The 19,363-nt window shown below is 46.3% G+C and overlaps 1 protein-coding gene and 1 long non-coding RNA gene across 10 annotated transcripts in view; one reads left to right on the top strand and one right to left on the bottom strand.

The window, feature by feature from the left end:
• The window catches only part of Eml1 (EMAP like 1), a 180,937-nt gene that overhangs the window by 150,757 nt on the left and 10,817 nt on the right, over positions 1–19,363 (top strand). For all 8 annotated transcript variants that reach the window (XM_031355391.1, XM_031355393.1, XM_031355395.1 and 5 more), the window contains 11 exons: positions 1,268–1,397; positions 3,734–3,883; positions 4,594–4,663; positions 6,594–6,704; positions 7,807–7,902; positions 9,227–9,361; positions 9,950–10,049; positions 11,092–11,246; positions 16,121–16,246; positions 16,452–16,583; positions 18,506–18,573. In XM_031355391.1, coding sequence (XP_031211251.1) covers positions 1,268–1,397; positions 3,734–3,883; positions 4,594–4,663; positions 6,594–6,704; positions 7,807–7,902; positions 9,227–9,361; positions 9,950–10,049; positions 11,092–11,246; positions 16,121–16,246; positions 16,452–16,583; positions 18,506–18,573 — 1,273 coding nt within the window. The remainder of the gene's footprint in view (positions 1–1,267; positions 1,398–3,733; positions 3,884–4,593; positions 4,664–6,593; positions 6,705–7,806; positions 7,903–9,226; positions 9,362–9,949; positions 10,050–11,091; positions 11,247–16,120; positions 16,247–16,451; positions 16,584–18,505; positions 18,574–19,363) is intronic.
• LOC116079635 overlaps positions 16,952–19,363 on the bottom strand; it is a 2,998-nt gene continuing 586 nt past the window's right edge. Inside the window, exons 2-3 of one of the 2 annotated variants that reach the window (XR_004114106.1) lie at positions 18,030–18,780; positions 16,952–17,071 (exon numbers count right to left, since the gene is read on the bottom strand). This is a non-coding gene — a long non-coding RNA (uncharacterized LOC116079635). Of the gene's footprint in view, positions 17,104–18,029; positions 18,781–19,363 lie in introns of both variants that reach the window. The other variant, XR_004114105.1, reaches the window with a different exon arrangement.

The raw sequence follows: 19,363 nt of genomic DNA on the forward strand, positions 1-19,363 counted from the left end.
CCCTCAGTTAGGCCTTCTCCTCCTCTTCCTCCTCCTCCTTCTTTCATTTTCTATTTTAAGCTTCACTTGAAGCATTTTCTTTTTAAATTTTTAAAAATTTTACTTTTAAGACTTATTTACTTAGCTGAGCAGTGGTGGCCTATGCGTTTAATCCCAGTACCAGGGAAGCAGAGGCAGGCAGAGCTCTAAGTTCAAGGCCAGCCTGGTCTACAGGGTGAATTCCAGAACAGCCTGAACTATACAGAGAAACTCACACACACACACACACACACACACACACACACACAAACATCCAAAAATATTTTTTAGCATTCTAATTGCATCCTTGCATGCAGTTCTGCTGACTTAGCATTCTTTGCATTTGCAAGGACTGTGCAGTGTAAAAGATGCATGGAATTATATTTTACACTCATAACAAGTCAATTTAAATATCAAAAGATAATTTTTTGATACTGAGATTGTATATGCTGAGGTATGATACTGAGTTGGACTCAGTAATAAAGTAAGTTTCTTGATTACTTGTGATTCTCCATGGTACATTTTCTTCTGATGGTAACATGCTTGCACCAAGATGTCACAGGAAGTGATGGTTGGAGTCTTACTCAGACTCTTTACAAATTCTTATGGATGCTCTGAACTTGAGTGAGAAGCTCAAAAATAACAAGCACACAAACTTTTGTTTCAAGATATCCAATTTTGCATTAGATTTTTAATTTAATTTAATATTTATTTACATATGTATGTGTCTCTGTGTGTGGGTATGCGCACACGTATCTGAATACCCAAGGAGACCAGAGAAGGGCAGTAGATCTCTTGGAGTTTTGTGAGCCATCTGACTCAGGTGCTAAAAACCCAACTTGGGTCCTCTGGAAACACAGTTTGTGCTCTTAACCACTGAGCCATCTCTCCAGCCCCTGTGTGTTGGGTTGCATTTCCTCTGGAAAACTAATTGAAAAGGACGTGGATGTGGGGTGGGGTGGGGTGGAGGGACCAGAGAAGTGGCTCAGCAGGTAAAGCTGCTTATCTAACTGAGTGAGTTTGATTCCGAGTCTTATGGAGTAGAAGCAGAGAACTGGCTCCCAAAAGTCATCATTCTTTGGCTGTCACAAGTGCCACGTGACTCCTGTACCAACAACCCATTAGATAAGTAAATGCACTTTTAAGAAAGTCTTTTAAGGTGTACAAGGGAGATGGTCACATAAGTGCCAACAGGCTAACCAGACTGTGGTGTTTGGTTATGTCACTGACGTTCTCATTGTTTTTGTAGAAGAGGGATATGTAAAAATGTTCCTTCGAGGCCGCCCTGTCACCATGTACATGCCCAAAGACCAAGTGGACTCTTACAGTTTGGAAGCAAGGGCTGAATTACCAACGAAGCGACTGAAGCTGGAGTGGGTGTATCCTTTACTCGATGACCAGATTGCAGAAGACGACTCCTGTGAAAAGACTTATAAAAGTTAAATATTTTACTATTAGCTTTCTAAAAAGTCAAAATTTCAGATGTGGCCATGTAGGAGAGTCAGTTTCAGGGCAAGTTCTCATGATTGTGGTTCCTGTTCAAATGTGTACCAACTGAAAGGACACCATGGAAATGATCATTGTACAGATGGATGGTTTGGGGGCCGGGGGAACATGAGTGTCTGGCCTGCCTATCACAGAGAAGCAGCAAGTTTAGTGAAAATCATCAAAATTGACGTCTTAGCCAGGGTTTCTCTTCTTGCACAAACATCATGACCAAGAAGCAAGTTGGGGAGGAAAGCTTACTTCCTTTATTTAGCTTACTTCCACATTGCTGTTCATCACCAAAGGAAGTCAGGACAGGAACTCTCACACAGGGCAGGAACTTGGAGGCAGGAGCTGATGCAGAAGCCATGGAGGCATGTTCCTTACTGGCTTGCTTCCCCTGGCTTGCTCAGCCTGCATTCTTATAGAACCCAGGACCACCAGCCCGGGGATGGCACCACCCACAATGGGCCCCTCCCCCCTTGATCACTAATTGAGAAAATGCCTTCCAGCTGGATCTCATGGAGGCGTTTCCTCAAGGGAGGCTCCTTTCTCTGTGATAACTCCAGCTTGTGTCAAGTTGACACACAGAACCAGCCAGTACAACTTGGTAAGGGTCAGGACTCTAATGATCATGATTTCAACAAACAAACCATTTGTTTGTTGTTCTTGGTTTTTTGAAACAGGGTCTTACTATGAATCTAGCCTTTAACTCACAGCAATGCTTCTGCCTCAGTCTCCTGAATGCTGGGGTTATAGGTATGAGTTCACCTCTCCTCATAAGAGCTAGTAGTCAGTCTCCGCCATTCAATGCTCTGTATTCATTTCCACCATGGAGGGAGGCTGCAGCAGCCTTCCCCATCTACAAAGACTCTACATCAAATTTATAGCAATTTTCTGCTACCTGCTGATTAATGTCAAGCTCTGAAGACAATCCCAACATGTTGATTTAAGTTGGTGGTGCCATGCCTTCGCTGACAAGAATTATTAATTGAGATTATATAATTGTATTCATGGAAATCAAAAGACTAGAAGTTGTTTGGCCATCTATTTTGGTGCATGCCATGGAAGGGATCTGCCTCTTCTTTAAATTGAGTAGTTTTTAAAATCTAATCTGGAAAATGTTATTCAAAGAATGCTTCCTTATTTGTGTTTTAAAAGACTCAAAAGAAGAAAATTTACTCCAAATAAATGGCATTTTGGCCAGGTTATTTTTTCACGTTCAAATTCAAGTAACACTTTGCTTTTAAAGTACACATGTTAAATTTTTGACACTAGGTTAATGAGAAGGCTCAGCGGCTAAAGGTACCTGCGTACAAGCCTGAAGCCCCAAGTTCAGTCCCTGGGACCCACTTGATGGAAAGAGAGAGCCAATCCTGCAAATTTATCCTCTGATTCCACTTGTACATATAGCACCTGTTCCCGTGTGCTCATGTGCGCACATACAATAAACAAGGTGTAAAAAAATTTAAAGGCACTGATAATTATCCCTAAAATGACTGGGACACCGTTAGTTAATTCATTAACTTAATTGACAACTAATGGTTAATTCATTTTGAAACCTTTGTTACATTCGAATGACATTTGTATACTTTGTAAGTACTTGTATCATTTTTAAGCAATGTTTAATCAATCGCTTAAAAGATTTAGCTCCTGGACTGCAGACAATAAAAGCAGAATCCTATTGGCTCAATAGCTTCTAAAAATCAAACAAGTCTTCATGCTATATATATAAAAAAAAATAATGTGTTCATACCAGACTCCAAAGGCTGGGAGGCTGAGGCAGGCAGATCTGAGCTGAAGCCAGCCTGGGCTACACAATGATCACCTGTCTCGAGCACGGTGGTAGAACACTGGCCTAGCACAGGAAAAGCCCTGGCTTCAACCCCTGGTGCTGCGAAATGCTGTGTTCATATTATTACCGAGTACTTAAAATTTGTTTTTAGGTATGTAGGTACTAAGGTCCATTGGGCACAGAGTGTCAGCATAGATTTCATTTTGTTGTTGTTTGAGACATGGTCTCTTTCACCATGCAGCCCCAGCTGGCCTGGAGCTCACAGAGATCACAAGCGTGTGCCACCGAAGGCACACGTGCGCAGCACGTTTTCAGTTCAGCATTGTCTAAACTGGTTAAACTGATAGGAACCACTGCACAGCATTTTTATGCCTGTTGAATGAAGTGCTCTCCAGCTCTTCAAAGCAAAGGATTTTCATCTTGACATACACTAAGCTACGGGTACCGGGGGCGAGACTGTCGCAATAACTTGTACTTGCTCCCAACCGGGGAGACCGTGTACTTCATCGCATCTGTTGTGGTGCTTTACAATGTGGAGGAACAGCTGCAGAGGCATTACGCAGGCCACAACGATGACGTCAAGTGGTGAGTCCCCACAGACAGGTCGGCAGGGCATAGGTGAGCTAGCCTTAGCCAAAAGAATTCAGCATCAGGGCCCAAGCCAGGGGTGGGATGGTGCAGGGCATTGAAGGCAGATGGGACAGAGCTCTTCTTTCTGCTCTCCATGTTGTCTTTGGGCTCCCTGATTCTGCTGCCCGATTCTGTGTTTCCATGTGACCAGACTATCTGAGGGAAAAAGCTTCAGGAAGCTTTCTTAACATCCTGAATGTCAAAGACTTCAAATTGGGTCTCTAAGTTTAGAAAACATGCTTTGTTGTACACGTAGGTCTGAGTCTGCCACGCCTATGGGTCGCCATATAGCTTAGGAATGACCTTGCAGGGATTGGATGGGTAGATGGGTCTGTGGTCCTACTGACAAGACGTCTTTCCTAATTAACACACCCAAAAGTGACTTGTAGGAAGGGGTGGCGACTAAGTCAGTGGTTCTCAGACGGAAATGGCGTTTTCCCTACAAAGGATACCTTTCCTTAAGGCTGGAAGTTCCCAAGAAGAAACCAGACATTCTGATGAATGAAATAGCATTTGCTGGCTAAGGTGGTTGGGCTGCTCAGGGAAGTTGGGGTGAGTCTGTGAGAAGCTAGGCAGTGTGGGTTTCTTGTGTTTGAACTTTTGGAAGGTTGTAGACGTAAAGTGCATTTTTGTGTGGGGTTGTCTGATAATTATCCTCGTTTTAGCCTAGCGGTCCATCCTGACAGGATCACCATAGCAACAGGACAGGTGGCGGGCACATCTAAGGATGGAAAGGTGAGTTTTGCTCATTGTCTTTCTGACCTTTCGTAAAGACCTGGCAACAACCTCCTGATGACATTGCTGATGATAAACTGCCTGGTCATTGTAGTCTCAGCATCTGAGAACTATTGGTCCTCACCAGGGGTGCGCACTGCAAACTGAATGTTCCATCTCAACCTAAGCCCCACCCAAGCCCCTGAGCTCCCCTTAACTTCAGCCAGGTTTTAGATAGCACTGTTACTGGTGGGGATGGCCAGAGCTCAGGAGGCAGAGGCAAGCAGGTCTGTGGGCTATGTAACAGGACACTGTCTTTAAAAATGACAAACGTCAGCCACAACACATTAAAATAGCATTGTCTTATCAAAGAATCAATTAATTACTGAAATTCTTATCTCCATACATCATCAACATGAAAATATATCAATCTAAGAAGCAGAGTTAAAATCACCAAGTAATTATATGTTATGGGGCGTCCTTGACTGTGGGTGCCTGCCAGTCATTTCTTCAGTGGGTGGAGTTCATGCCTTGTGCTGATCACAGAGGCTCCTGGGAGCTTCAGGCAAACTGGGCAAGTGCTTTAGCTAGACTTCAGTCTGGATTGTAAGGTGAGGAACCAGTGGAATCTGACGAATAGGAGATCTCCAAGCTGGATCTCCAATCCCCGAGTGATTGTTGTGTTTTATCAAAACTCTCTCTCACAGCCTCTTAAGCCCCTGTTTGTACAGCTTTGTCCTGGTATGAAACGAATCAGGACAGGAACTCCATTTTTTATCAACGCGTATCTGCCTAAAAAACACTCTCTTATCTGAGCAGATGTTTCCATGATATCAAATTCTAGCCGTTGGGTTTATGCAGTTCTCCTGGAGTGTTCCACACTCGCAAAGAGCGATAACGGAAGCCAGGCTGCTGTTATGTAAACTCACATAAGGAGCAGTTGTTCATGTTTTTAAAAAGAAGGAAAGCCTGGAAGAACTCTTTGAAATTAGAAACAAACCGTTTCTTCCGCCCTCTAGTGGCAGGAAGGTGCATTGCCATTTTTGGCATTGGAATTGAATCCTTGCTATAGAACCAGAGAGAGATTTACAGCTGACTGGGCAGATTTTTTTCTGACCTGTGAAGAAACCCAGAGAGGCCATATGCTGGTGCCTGGTGCCTGGCTACTTGGAGACCAGGCTAAACAAGATCAAGGTCTGCCTATCACTCGCCTGCGTACCGGCACACACAAGTCCAGGCCCTTCCTGATGATGGATCTCCTGGCGGCACTTTGGTGCTATCTTTGGTGAAATGTCACTTCTAAAATTTAGAGAAATGCAAATATGCAAAAGGTGTATTGGTTCCTCCGGTATGGATGTTGGAGAGTGGATAGTCAAAGTTTAAAACTTGGTAGCCAGGCTGGAGAGATGGCTCAGGTGGTAAGAGCACTGGCTGCTCTTCCCAAGGTCCTGAGTTCAATTCCCAGCAACCACATGGTGGCTTACACAACCACCTGTAATGAGATCAGATGCACTTCTGGTGCATCTGAAGTCAGCTACAGTGTACTTATGTGTAATAATAAATAAATCTTTGGGCTGGAACAAGCAGGGACTGGGCGAAGCAAGAGGGGTTGACCAGAGTGAACAGAGGTCCTAAACTCAATTCCCAACAACCACATGAAGGCTCACAACCTACAGTGACAGTGTACTCACACACATAAAATAAATAAATAAGTCTTATTAAAAAAATAAAAATTGGTAGCCTTCTCCTGATGCCGCAGTGGTTCATGGGCCCAGGACCTCCTTAAGCCACTGGGAATGTTTTCATTACACTCATCATGGAGTCCTCAAATGCAGAAAAGGACTTTTTGTTTGGCAAAATCGAAGTCACTGTCAAAATAATTGTATGGTTCCAAGGTGAAGAGAAGTAATTAACCGACAGTCACAAATGATGGCTGTACTCTTTCCAACAGCAACTGCCACCACATGTGCGCATCTGGGACTCTGTGACACTGAACACCCTGCACGTCATCGGAATAGGCTTTTTTGACCGGGCTGTCACCTGCATCGCATTCTCAAAATCTGTAAGTATGAGAATGTACAGGAACACATTTCCAAGCAAACGTTTCTAGCCACCAGGCTTCCAGCCTTTCTCATGGCATGCTAGCCCAATCCACCCCTCCTCAAGCCACTTCTTTTGGAGACTTAGTCACACTCGCTCATCCACATGCATGTTCATATCAAATGTCCTTGTTTGTTTACTACTCCTGTGCTTTGCTCTGCATATAATCCTAAAGGAGCCATGGGCCTGACCAGGAAAGCCGGCCTCAGAAACAACGAAGTGTACATTCCTCATCCCTGATATAATGGACCCTTGATGCGTGTTGGGGGTGGGATGTTTGTGTTGGTGCACCTGGTGTGGGTGAGCGTGCATGTGTGTTCACGCAGAGGCCGCAGCCAACCTCTCCTGTTGTTCTTCACCTTGTTTTTGAGACAGTGTCTCTCATTGCGACCTGGGCTCTCTGTTTAAGCGAGGGTGGTTGGCTGGAAAGCTCTAAGGATCTGCCTGCCTCTGCATCCCCAGTGTTGCCATTAGAGTGCACACCACCACAACCCAGCTGTGGGTCTTGGGGATCGAACTTGGGGGCTCAGGCTTGCACAGCAAGCTCCTCTTTACCCAGCACTGTGTAATGAGCTCTTTTTTAAAAGTAAAGTAATCAGGGATAGAGAGATGGCTCAGTGGTTAAGAATGCTGACCTTCCTTCCAAAGGACCTGGGTTCAATTCCCAGAACACACATGGCAGCTCACAACTGTCTGTAACTCTAGTTTCAGGGGATCTGACACCCTCACACAGAAACATATGCAGGCAAACACCAATGCACATTTTTTTAAAAAAAGTAAAATAATCTCCAGGCAGTGGTGGTGCACACCCTTTTTTTTTTTTTTTTTTTTTTTGGTGGTGCACCTTTAATCCCAGCACTGGAGAGGCAGAAGCAGGGAGATTTCTATGAGTTGGAGGCCAGCCTGGTCTACAGAAATAGTTCTAGGACAGCCAGGGCTACTTTCACAAAGAAACCCTGTTTCAAACAAAACAAAACAAAACGTCAAATCAATGACCTTTTTAATCACATTGGTCCCGCTTTAGCCTCAGTGCAGTCTTCCTGCGAATCACTTTTTCTTGACAGAACGGAGGAAGCCATCTCTGTGCTGTGGATGACTCCAATGAACACGTGCTGTCTGTGTGGGATTGGCAGAAAGAAGAGAGACTGGCCGACGTGAAGGTTCGCACAAGCCACCCACTGTGGTGTCCCACAGGGTTCTGCCTACTCAACCAGCAGGCTCCCGGGCCACCTACAATCCCCACCCCTGGGAATAAGCCTTCCTTTCAGATCTCCGTTCTATCTCTCTTCCCTCACGAGAGCCTCCTTAAGACCTGCCAGGGTATTTCCCGACTTCCAAGGTCTGTGGAATTCTTTGTTTTCCTTATTTCATAGTACAACCCTAATTTTAATTATTTTAATCGTTCAGTCACCTCTTTACTTTCTTTTATTCATACAACAAACCCAGGCACCCACTATGTGCTGGGCTGCCACCTGTAAGTAGTGATGGGGGTAGACAATGACTGAGGCACACTCAGCACCCACCAGTCTGTGGGGCTTCAGGAGACATGGATATCAACACCCTTGAGGTCAGGACTCCGCCTCAAGTCAACCTTGTCCAGAATGTTGAACTGACATGCCTATAGCTCTTTCAAGGTTCCCTTCTGTCAAGAGCACCCCTGGATTCCTATTTTCATAGACCCTCCTTCTCGTTTCTCCTCTTGGCATCTGCGGCCCTAGTTAACCTGCCTTATCTAACCCCGGGAAACCATCAGCCAGCCTTTGCTCAAACAGCCTTAATACCTTACAGGAAATTGCTCTCAGACAGCCTTAGCTACCCAGCTTTCTGTCTAGTGACTGGGATGCAGACAGGCGTTCTAATCACATGGGTCTCCTGGCCTGACATTCCCTGCCTTCAGACGTCGCCAACAGAGATGTATGTTGTTCACCCTGTGTGCCAGGTTAGAAACAGCCAGGGGCAAAGGACCAGCCAGGATCGAATCATTACATAGAAGCAATAGTCAGGGCTAGGTGGGACAGACCAGGACACCAGTCCTGAAAGTCAGAATATGGATTGAGGGCTGCCAGAGAGCCACCTCATGGGACCCCAAACTGAGTCCTGAGCCTTAGGTGGTGATCCAGAAGCAAGAGAACTGGGGGACCTGGGCAGCCACAGTAAGACAGGATCATGGGGCTATGGGACATGCAGAGTCCTGGGTCCTTCATAGGGATCCCAGTCACTAAGAAGGGGAAGGAGGTGTGACATCTGGATGTCACCACCCAAGAAGTGATCCCAGTGCTCAGCCAGTTGCAATGCTGCCTTTTTGGTACTTGCTGACATCTGGCTTCCAGCCCCACTGCAGAAGACAGAGGGAAACAGGCAGCAGCCAGAGTAACCACGAAGATGAAGTGGGTGGGGCTTGAGATGCCCGCCTGAACAGTTCTGGTAAGCATTCGGGGCCTGCGGCCTGCGGCATTTGACACTCTGCTCTGCTTTGTCTTCAAGTGCTCAAACGAAGCGGTCTTTGCTGCGGACTTCCACCCCACAGACACCAATATCATAGTCACCTGCGGGAAGTCACATCTCTACTTTTGGACCCTAGAAGGAAATTCCCTTAACAAGAAGCAAGGGTTGTTTGAGGTAAACTGCACCTGCCATTCAGTTTTCCTGCAAGGAACCTGTGAGGGGCTGGGTTCTAAGGGAGCACAGAGATACTTCAGTCTCAGTGATTGTTCTAGTGATAAGTGAGTGCGTAGAAAAAAATGATGCTCCCTTGGAGTTCCCGCTCCAGTTGGGAAGTCCTCCAGTCTTGAGGATCTCCCCAGCAATAAAATGGAAATGGAGATCTGAACCTCCTGCTGGGGCAGCTAGCTGCAAGGAACCTGCATACAGGCACTGGTTGCTAGGGACTGGCGACCTGGCTTTGCTAAGGGTGACAGGGCCCTGTCCTTGACAGCATAGCCCATTCCTCATGTTCCCTTTAACACCACCCTGCTTAAACTGTCTGCAGCTTTAGGATTCCTCAGCCATTGAGTTGCCCGAAATTTCTTTCTCTCAGAGCAAGTAATCTGGAAAGGCACGTCTCCTGACAGAACATGGAATTAAAAGCTCCCGGCTCTAGAGGCTGGCACTGTCCAGCTGCAGTTGACGGGACTCTAGCTCACTAACACAAATAAGAGGATGCCTTCTGTAAATAACATGCCAATGCTTACTTATTACATTCCACAGAAACAAGAGAAACCAAAGTTTGTCCTTTGCGTGACGTTTTCTGAAAATGGTGACACCATTACTGGAGATTCAAGTGGCAACATCTTGGTGTGGGGAAAAGGTAATGAGCAGTCCTCCTAAAGCCATTTGATGTTTTGGGTAATGCGGTAACTAAGACATTGGAGGTGGGGTTTGTAGAAATGAGCTGTTGGAGTTAGGTGCAGGATGTCCACTAAGTTCCCAGCTAGGTGTGTTTGTGTGTGTGATTTTAATGAAACCGTAAAGCAGAAGAAAACTGGGGAATGGTAAGAGTCGCTAACTTTGTGTATACCGTTGTGAAAGGCTTTTTAAGGTTTAGGATACTATGATAAAGTTAACTACTTTGCTGGAAGAGCTGTTAGCAAATTATAACGCAGATTTTATTAATGGCTATGTAGCTGTGACATATGTGGGTCACCGTTCTGATCCACATAGCATTTGACAGATGTTTCTAGAGTTCTAGCAGTGCCAACACAGATGTTGACACATATGCACAGGTCAGCTCAGATGAGCCGCATGCGCACAGATCAGACCTAAATTCTCTTACAGTTAGAGAATGGAGAACCTCAGTCAGAGAAGAGGTGTTAGGTAAGTCCAGTGAGAATTCATGAGCATCTTCTAGGCTCAGGAAGGTGCACCTCCCTGTCTTTCTGGGTCTCAGAGTTGGCTCTGAGAAAGAAAGGAGACAGAACGCCCTGTGTTACTTCAGAAAGGGAAGGGGGTTTTTGTATTCCTCCTGTTCTTGGCAATGCTCATTTGATTTTTAGAAGAACCCTGAAAGGTTGGCAGTAGCCGCATTGCACAAAGTGGGGAGCTGAGAGGAACAGCTGACTCGTCCAGGGACGGAGCCCACTGGGGAGAAGGCAGAGTGCACAGGCAGAGTCTGTGTCCCCGCCACACAGCTCCCACGACGCTATACTTTTCTCAATCATAGGACGATCCAGTTCATGCATGCTGGGACTCTGAGAGCATCAGAAAATTCAAGTCCTTCCTAGGAATGTATTAAAATAATATCACAACTTACAGTAGCACCTTTAAAACAAACTGAAAGGGGTCTCAGCAGTGGTCAGAGGCTAGCCTTTTGATTCTGCCCTAGATAATGGTGGCTTTCCTGGCGTGTTTAGGTACAAATCGGATAAGCTATGCAGTTCAAGGGGCCCACGAGGGCGGCATTTTTGCACTTTGTATGCTGAGAGACGGCACACTAGTGTCCGGAGGAGGGAAGGACCGGCGGCTCATTTCCTGGAACGGAAACTATCAAAAACTTCACAAAGCAGAGGTAAGCCACAGAGAGGACCCTGCACCTGTTAGTCTTATGCCTTTGCTGGAGGTTTGGATTGGCTCAGAGTTGTGAGGGGGAAAAAAATAGATGAATTTTTACAGTGTCAACATTCTTAGAAAAGTCACAGAGGCAGTTTATTTACAAGTAAAATAAAAAACTACCCACCACTTCCTGTTTGGAACATTGTTTTAATATAAACACTGTTATGGCCAGTTGGATTTTTTTCACTAGAACCTCTCTTTCTCCAATCCCCAGCGTGTTGCGTGCATACAGCATGAACGTGAACTGGGTGTGTTGGGCACCTGCCTTCTGCACAGCTCTCACCTGCGGTGCAGCATGCTTCCCAACCCTTTCCTTCCTTTGTAGTTCACTTCCCTACCTAACACCTAGTCAACAGTCTGTCTGCCCACGGGAGCCAGAGGCAATCAGTCTGCTACCCAGAGGCCTCCCTGAGATTTTCTCCTCTAGCTCCCGGTTATGAGCAGGCAGGCTGGGAACTGGCACAGTGTGGGGGGAGCACTCCATCCCTAGCTATGGAGGATGGAGGATTTCCAACACGCAGAATTTCTCCAACTTCTGAGTCTCACACTGCCTGTCTGTGGGACACTGTTTAGGGCAGTATGAAGTTGCGGTTCTCCTGGTTACGTGGTAGAGAAAGGCTTTCATCTGAGTATTAGCAGCCCCACCCTTTCTGTGATGATTTGGTAATATGTCTTTATATATTTGTGTGTGAGAGTGTATGTGCATGTGGTATGTGTACACATGTGTACATGCCCACTCATGCACATTCTCTTTTTTTTTTTCCCCGAGATGGGGTTTCTCTGTATAGCCCAGGCTGTCCTGGAACTCACTCTGTAGACCATGCTGGCCTTGAACTCAGAAATCCACCTGCCTCTGCCTCCCAAGTGCTGGGATTAAAGTTGTGCATGACCACTGCCCAACCACTCATGCACATTCTTGTGGAGGCCCGAGAATGTCGGGTGTCTGCTTTGTCACTCTCCTCCTTAGTCTCTTGAGACAGGGTCTCTCAGTGAACCTGGAGCCAGGCTGGCATTCAGCTAGCCTCAGCCATCCTCCTGTCTCCACCTATATCTGTGCTGGGACCATAGGTTAGACATCTGTACTCAGTGTTTGTGCAGTGTGTGTGTCCTCTTACGCACGGATCAGCTCCCCAACTGCTCATGAAGACTTTAATCTTGATAACTTTTTTTTTCTTGCTATATAGTCCAGGATGACCTTAAGCTCATTGTGTAGCTCAGGCTAGCCTCAAACTCACAGTGATACTCTACTTCAGTCTTTCGAGTTCTGGATATGCTTGTCAAAACATCATGGGTATATTTTAAAGATATACAGTTTTTATTTGCCATCTATGTCTTAGTAAGACTCAGCACATTAGAGGCAGAGGCAGAAGCTAGAGGATCTCTGAATTCAAGATCAGCCTGATCTACATAGAGAGTTCCAGGACAGCTAGGGCTATGCAGACAGAGCCCATCTCCAAACCAAAAACAAAGAGAAGAAAAAGAAGGTGAAAGAGAAATGAATAGGAGCTGGACAGATGGTTCAGAGGCCAAGAGCCTTGAGTCCGAGGTTAAGTTCCCAGTACCCGTATGGCAGCTCACTTACATCTGTAGCTCCAACTAGAATCTGACGTCCTCTTTGGGCTTCCACAGGCACTGTATAGGAGTGCACATACATATGTGCAGACAAACACTTGTGTGTGTGTGTGTGTGTGTGTATTCATGTATGTATGAATATATATATATATATACTTTTATACGTAACAAGGTGATGTGTTTTGTCAGCTGGGAAATTACTCCTTACATCATGATACATGGGGAAGGCCTGCCTGGCTCATCACTGGCAAGGGAATTTGGAAGATTTAAATTAATCCCTGTCCCTTGATTGAGCAGCAACCTGAGCCCTGTGGGGGTGAGACACCCACATTCCTCTGAGGAGCTCTTCATTTGTGTGTCTCACTGTACTGTTGGCTTTGGTTCCTGCCTCGGCATTACTCTAAGTGTGCATCAGGAAACTTGATGATGAAGCCGTGCTTGAGAATGACCAGCAGATGTCCTGGACCCCATGTCTTCCGGACATAAGATTTTTATGTCTGCCCGAAAAATCTCTAGCAAATCAGTTTGGACCCCATTTCAGTTTATTTGATTGATTTTTGGTTTTGAGGTTGTTTTTTTGTTTGGTTGGCTGGTTGTGTTTTTTGTTGTTGTTTTGTTTTTTTGTTTTTTGTTTTTGTTTTGGCAGGGTTTCTCTGTGTAGCCCTGGCTGTCCTGGAATTCACTCTGTAGATCAGGCTGGTTTCGAACTCAGTTATCTTCCTACTTGTGCCTCCAGAGTGGTGGGATTAAAGGCGTTCACCACCACCACTCAGCTAGGACCCCATTTGTGAAGACCAGTTCTACACAGACATTGCCACATGTCTGCATTAAAAATTGCTTCTCTAAATCTCTCCTTCCAATTCTTTGTTTCCAGTTCTTCATGATGGGCACTTTCTCGGGTCCCTTTCCTCTAATTGGTTTTTTCTGTTCCTGCTTTCTTTTCCCTTTGATCATCATCTGTACCCCAATGTCGATAAGCAGCTCCCTTCTCCTGGCATGTGATCACATCCATGCCATCCCACACCCCTGGGCATCTCAGAGGACAGTAAAGCTGAGGGACCAGGACAAGAAATTACACAAGCCGAGTTACATTCTGTAACAACAGCACCAAACAGCTCTGACTTTCTTGTAATAAGATTTGCTCAGCATTTGGGGGAATGTGCTGTACACTGCTAGTCACAGGCATTCTTAAATCATAGGGAAGAAAGTACCAGAACCTCTTCTGGTACCTTAGACGACATGACTCTCCACAAAGCTCTTCTGCCTCACAGAATGTCATTCCTTTTCTTCTTTGTAACCTTTCTTTCTTTTTTTAAAAAAAGTTACTTTTGAATTTGTTCCTATGTCTATGGGTGTGAGTGACATTAGAATATGTGTGCCTGCACGTGGAAGTGTTTGGTGCCATCCCTCAGGAGCTGTCCACTTCATTCTTTGAGACCGCATGGAGCTGCGGAGCTCACTTATTCATCCAAGCTGATGACTTCAAGCCGCTGGGATCTGCTCACTTCCTTCTGTAAACCCAGTGCTGGGAGTACAAGCCCTAGCTACCCCATCTGGATTTTTTGTTTTGTTTGTTTTGGTGTTTTATTTTGTTTTGTGCTTTTCTTCTCTTGGCTTGGTTTGTCTGGTTTGGGTTTGGGTTTGTTGTTTGTTTTTGCTTTTGAGTCAGGATCTCTCTGTGTAGCCCTGGCTGTCCTGGAACTCACTCTGTAGACCAGGCTGACCTCGAACTCATAGATCTGCCTCTGCCTCCTGAGTGCTAGGATTAAAGGTGTGCCCCGCCACCACCCAGCCACATCTGGCTCTTTTCCTGGGTTCCAGAGACCAAGCACTGATCCTTGTGCTTGCACAGCCTGGACTCCCAAGTTTCGTCCCTGCTTTTTGTGATGTAGAATCTACACTACAGCCCAGACCAGCCTCAGACTCCCAGGCCTTCCAGCACTGCTTCCTAAGCACTAGGAGTTCAGGCATGTGCCAGCTTACCAGCTCAGTCTCTGCCAACACACACACTACAAGCAGAGACTATGTGGCAGGGTGGGCTACTTCTCACCTGCATCTCACCTGGACAGCCCCTGAGCTCTCTTACTATACTGAAAGAACGTGCTTTTCTTTAGCAGACAGAACTGTCCTTGACAGGTGTGTTCTGAAAGTCTCCCTGACAACACACCCAACACACACACACACAAACACACACACACACACACACACACACACACACATCAACATGCGCATGACCCTGCTCCAGGACCACTTTGAAGTTAAAGGAAGTTTTGGGAATTCTAACACTTCTTGGGTCTTATTAACTACTGAGGCAATATATCTAACAAGTAAATGATAGACTATCACATTCCTCTCCAAACTTTATTTTTCTTGTCAAAAAATACTTTTAAGAAAAGTTTTGATGTTGTTGTTTGGTTGGGTTTTTGGTTTTTTGTTTGTTTGGTTGGTTGCTTGGTGGTTGGTTGCTTGGTGGTTGGTTGGTGGTTGGTTGGTGGTTAGTTGGTTGGTTGGTTGGTGGTTGGTTGGATGGTTGGTTGGTTTGTTGGTTGGTTGGTTTGGGGTTTTGGTTGTTGTTTTTGAGACAGGGTCTCTCTATCCCTGATTGACCTGGAACTCACTATACAGAACAAGCTGGCCTCAAACTCATGGAAATCTGCCTGACTCTGCCTCCCCAGTGCCAGGATCAAAGGTCATTATGCCCCGCTAAGACTTTATTCTACCTATTCATTTAAGATACTTAAAATGTTTATAGTATATAAAGTAAAGTTAAGTACTTGCCTAGAGGTGCCTAGCACCTAGGGGTGCTAGGTTCCACCTCTAGCACTACTATCAGGCAAACACATGTGTGTGCATACACAGCACACATGTGCACACGCACATGAGTGTGTACACATGTGTAGTTTGGGATTTTGATCACTGCTCAGCAGCTGACTCTGGTATCTAACTGAGTCCCTCTTCTGGGTGTATATAATGGTATATATAAAGTCTATCATAAGAGCTATCACATGATTCCAATGTTTTTAATGCCTGAGCTAAATACTGATGCACATCTGTAATCTTAGCACTTAGGATACTGAATCAGGAGTATTACCTGAGATTGAGGCCAGCCTAGCTTGCATAATAACTTCAGGGCTAGCCTGAACTACATTAAAAAAAACAACAACAACAAAACAAACAAACAATAAAACAACCAAAAACCAAAAAAACAATTGAATGAAATCTTAAGTCTTTGTTTGCATGTGACTTTCCCACACACAGATTCCTGAGCAGTTTGGCCCGATCCGGACAGTGGCTGAGGGGAAGGGCAATGTCATCTTGATAGGCACTACTAGAAACTTTGTCCTTCAAGGCACATTGTCAGGAGACTTCACACCCATCACTCAGGTATCGTCAACTTGTTGAATGCCAAGCTCTTGCATTTCCTCTTTAATATGGATACATGTGAGTTACCTGGTACGGTGACCTTCTGCTTCGGAGCGGTATTTTGTGTCATGGTTAAGCCTGGGAGGAAAGAGCTCATGAGACTGTCCTTCAGGGGTCTCATTGTGATGGTGGGATCCAGAGTCCTTTTGTCTTGGTTCTTTTGTAGGGTCACACTGATGAGCTCTGGGGGCTGGCCATCCATGCCTCCAAACCTCAGTTCTTGACCTGTGGACATGACAAGCATGCCACTCTCTGGGATGCTGTCGGTCACCGGCCAGTCTGGGACAAAATTATAGAGGTAAGTCTGCATGCTACGTTTCCAGTCTTCTTAGAAGAACTCTTCTGGGATGTATTTGTGTATGAAATTAACAAAGAAGTCTAAAAGCAATGTCTTACCTTTTAATAATTCTGTTGCTTTTAAGAATGTTTCAAGCACTCTCACCCTTATTATTCTGAGGAGCAGCAGAAGCAGCAGAAGTTAGCGTTTCTGAGCAGAGTTGTCACAATTTTTGAGAGCAGAGTCTTAATGGACCAAAGTGCTTTCTAAGCCCAGTGAATATCCTGTGTGGCACATCTTACACAGGGTTACAAGCCACACCAAGAATGTGCAGTTTCATTTCTCCCTCTCTGGAGTTTGGTGGCAAAGACAGAGCACTCATTTTGAACTTCACAGGGGAAACACAGATTTATTATCGGATTGTTAAAATCCCTTCCCCTGCACGGACATCAGGCTTGTCTTCCTGAGCTGTTGGAGCCCCAGCTGTGAATGCATCGTACCATCCTGCCCTGCAGATTGAAGAACTTTAGCTTTGCTCTGACTGTTGATCAGGAAATGGGGAATGGAGTGGTTGAGTTACTTGTGAAGGTCACTGAGTTAGTAAGCAGGAGCTGGGGGTGGCCCTGTGCTTAAGAGCACCAGCTGCTCTTGCAGGGGGCTGTGTTCAGTTCCCAGCACCTACATGACAATTTGCAACCATCTATAACTCCAGTTTAAGATATCTGACACCCTTTTCTGATCTCTGGGGTTACCAGACATACACAATGATGCACTTAACATACGTGCAGGGGAAACACTTGTACACGTAAAATGTCAGTGGCTCAGCTGCGCAGCTCAGGCTGACTCCCAAACCCAGGCTGTGTTGTTCCATCGCAGCACCATGAACCACAGGCCACCTCCTGGGTTGCTTGTATCCCGACAACTCATGCACACACACATATAAGGAAACCGCCCTTTTCCGGTGCCCAGAATCATCCCTTCATTCCCTGAGAAGCTCCTGCCATTTCCGGCAGCCCGGGGCTGGGGCTGGTCCCCCTGTCTTCCTGCAGCCCAGGGCTGGGTCTGGTCCACCTGTCTTCCACTTTCAGAGAAGGCTGCCATTGGTCACTGCAGCCAGCCGAGCACCAGAGTAAAGGGCACTGAGGGTAGGCGCTTCCACAGCAAAGGTCGTCAGGGAGAGCAGCACCTTTGTGGTTCCGTGGACATGGCTACCAGCTGAGCACTCTGACACCCCACCTCCCTGCCCCTTGCTAAACAGCTAACTGCTTTGGCCTAACAAAATTTGGGGACCAGACCAGGAACCCCAGCCCTGCAGTGTCCACCCTCGCCAAGACTTTGGATGGGACCCTTGGCCTCTCCATATGAGAGCCGCTGTGTGGTTCCAGTGAGCTCATTCGCAGAGACAGCTTGTTGGGTCTGGCCAAGGATACCTGGAATCTGCCAGCATATTGGCTTAATGATACCTACCTCTTTAGAAAGCGGTTAAAGATGGTGTGGCTGGCATCTGGAATCTCTATCTGCTTTTGTGGTTTCAATTTATCTAGTAGCGTTTCTGTGGCTCCAATTTCCACTCCTGCTCGAGCAGTGGTCAGTGGTTGTGCTCCCAGATGAACCAAGCACACCATTTGACAGGCTTCCTACTGGGCTTAGGGGTCAGACGGAGATCCGGATGCACAAACTATGGCCCAGAGAAGAGCACTCACCTGCCTGTCTTTTGTGATTACTGTAGATAGGACATACTACAGGGGAGACAAAGAAATTCCAAAGGCAGGTATATGTTTGATGGAAGTGTGACAAGGACCCTAGTGGGCCTGCATCTCCTGTAAGGAGAAAAGAGGCTTTTCAAACAGAGCCATGGAGCCCGAGAAGAACATGGCACGGGTGGGGCTTGTGCTGTCTTGCTCTGTCTGGCCACATAGTTACACTTCTTTTAAATATTCTAGGATCCAGCTCAGTCCTCTGGTTTTCATCCTTCCGGGTCTGTGGTTGCAGTCGGGACACTGACTGGGAGGTAAGCACCCTCCCTACCCCCCCCCCACCCCACCCCCGCTGCCTGGAACAGCCTATGCAGAGCTGTGGGGAAGCAGCTAGATGTCTGAGACTCCCTGGAAGCGGAGGCAGGGGCATGGCAGCTTTGGCTGCAGCTTCTTAGTTCCAGTCATTTGCTGAGAATTCAGTCAAAACTCAAAAGCGAACCTGAGTCCTTCCCAGCTGAAACCTGGAGGAAAGCGGGATCTGTCAGCATGTCTCCTCCCCAGCCTCACCCTCACCCCTCCCCATCTGCCTCCAGCTCCCAGAATCCTGCTCTAGACCAGTGGTTCTCAACCCGTGAGTGAGTCATGACCCCCCAAGGCCACGGAGAAAAGCAGATACTTATATTATGGTTCATAACAGTAGCAAAATTACAGTTGTGAAGTAGCAATGAAAATAATCTTATGGCTTGGGTCATCACAATATGAGGAACTGTATTAAAGGGTTCAGCAGGTTGAGAACCACTGCCCTAGAGCCTACAGCAGGAGCCTCAGCTTTTGAAATGGGCAAGAAAGCATTCCAGGGCACGGAGAAACAAGGCCTGCCTTCTCAGCTAGAGAAACTTTCAGCACTGCGGAAAGTTCCCAGCTCCTGGGCCTCCTGTTCAGCTTCCTCTTACCAGCCTCCTCCAAGGCATGGTGGGCAGTAGATCTGTGCTTGCTCCCCTGCCGCCCCATGTAGCAGCAGTGAGCCCGTTAGTTACGGTAAACTCTCTGACTGTCTTTCTTGGCTGTGAGATATGGGTGATGCCACTAATGCTTGCGATGGGG

This window comes from Mastomys coucha, unplaced genomic scaffold, assembly GCF_008632895.1.
Source record: "Mastomys coucha isolate ucsf_1 unplaced genomic scaffold, UCSF_Mcou_1 pScaffold6, whole genome shotgun sequence".
Lineage (NCBI taxonomy): Eukaryota > Metazoa > Chordata > Mammalia > Rodentia > Muridae > Mastomys > Mastomys coucha.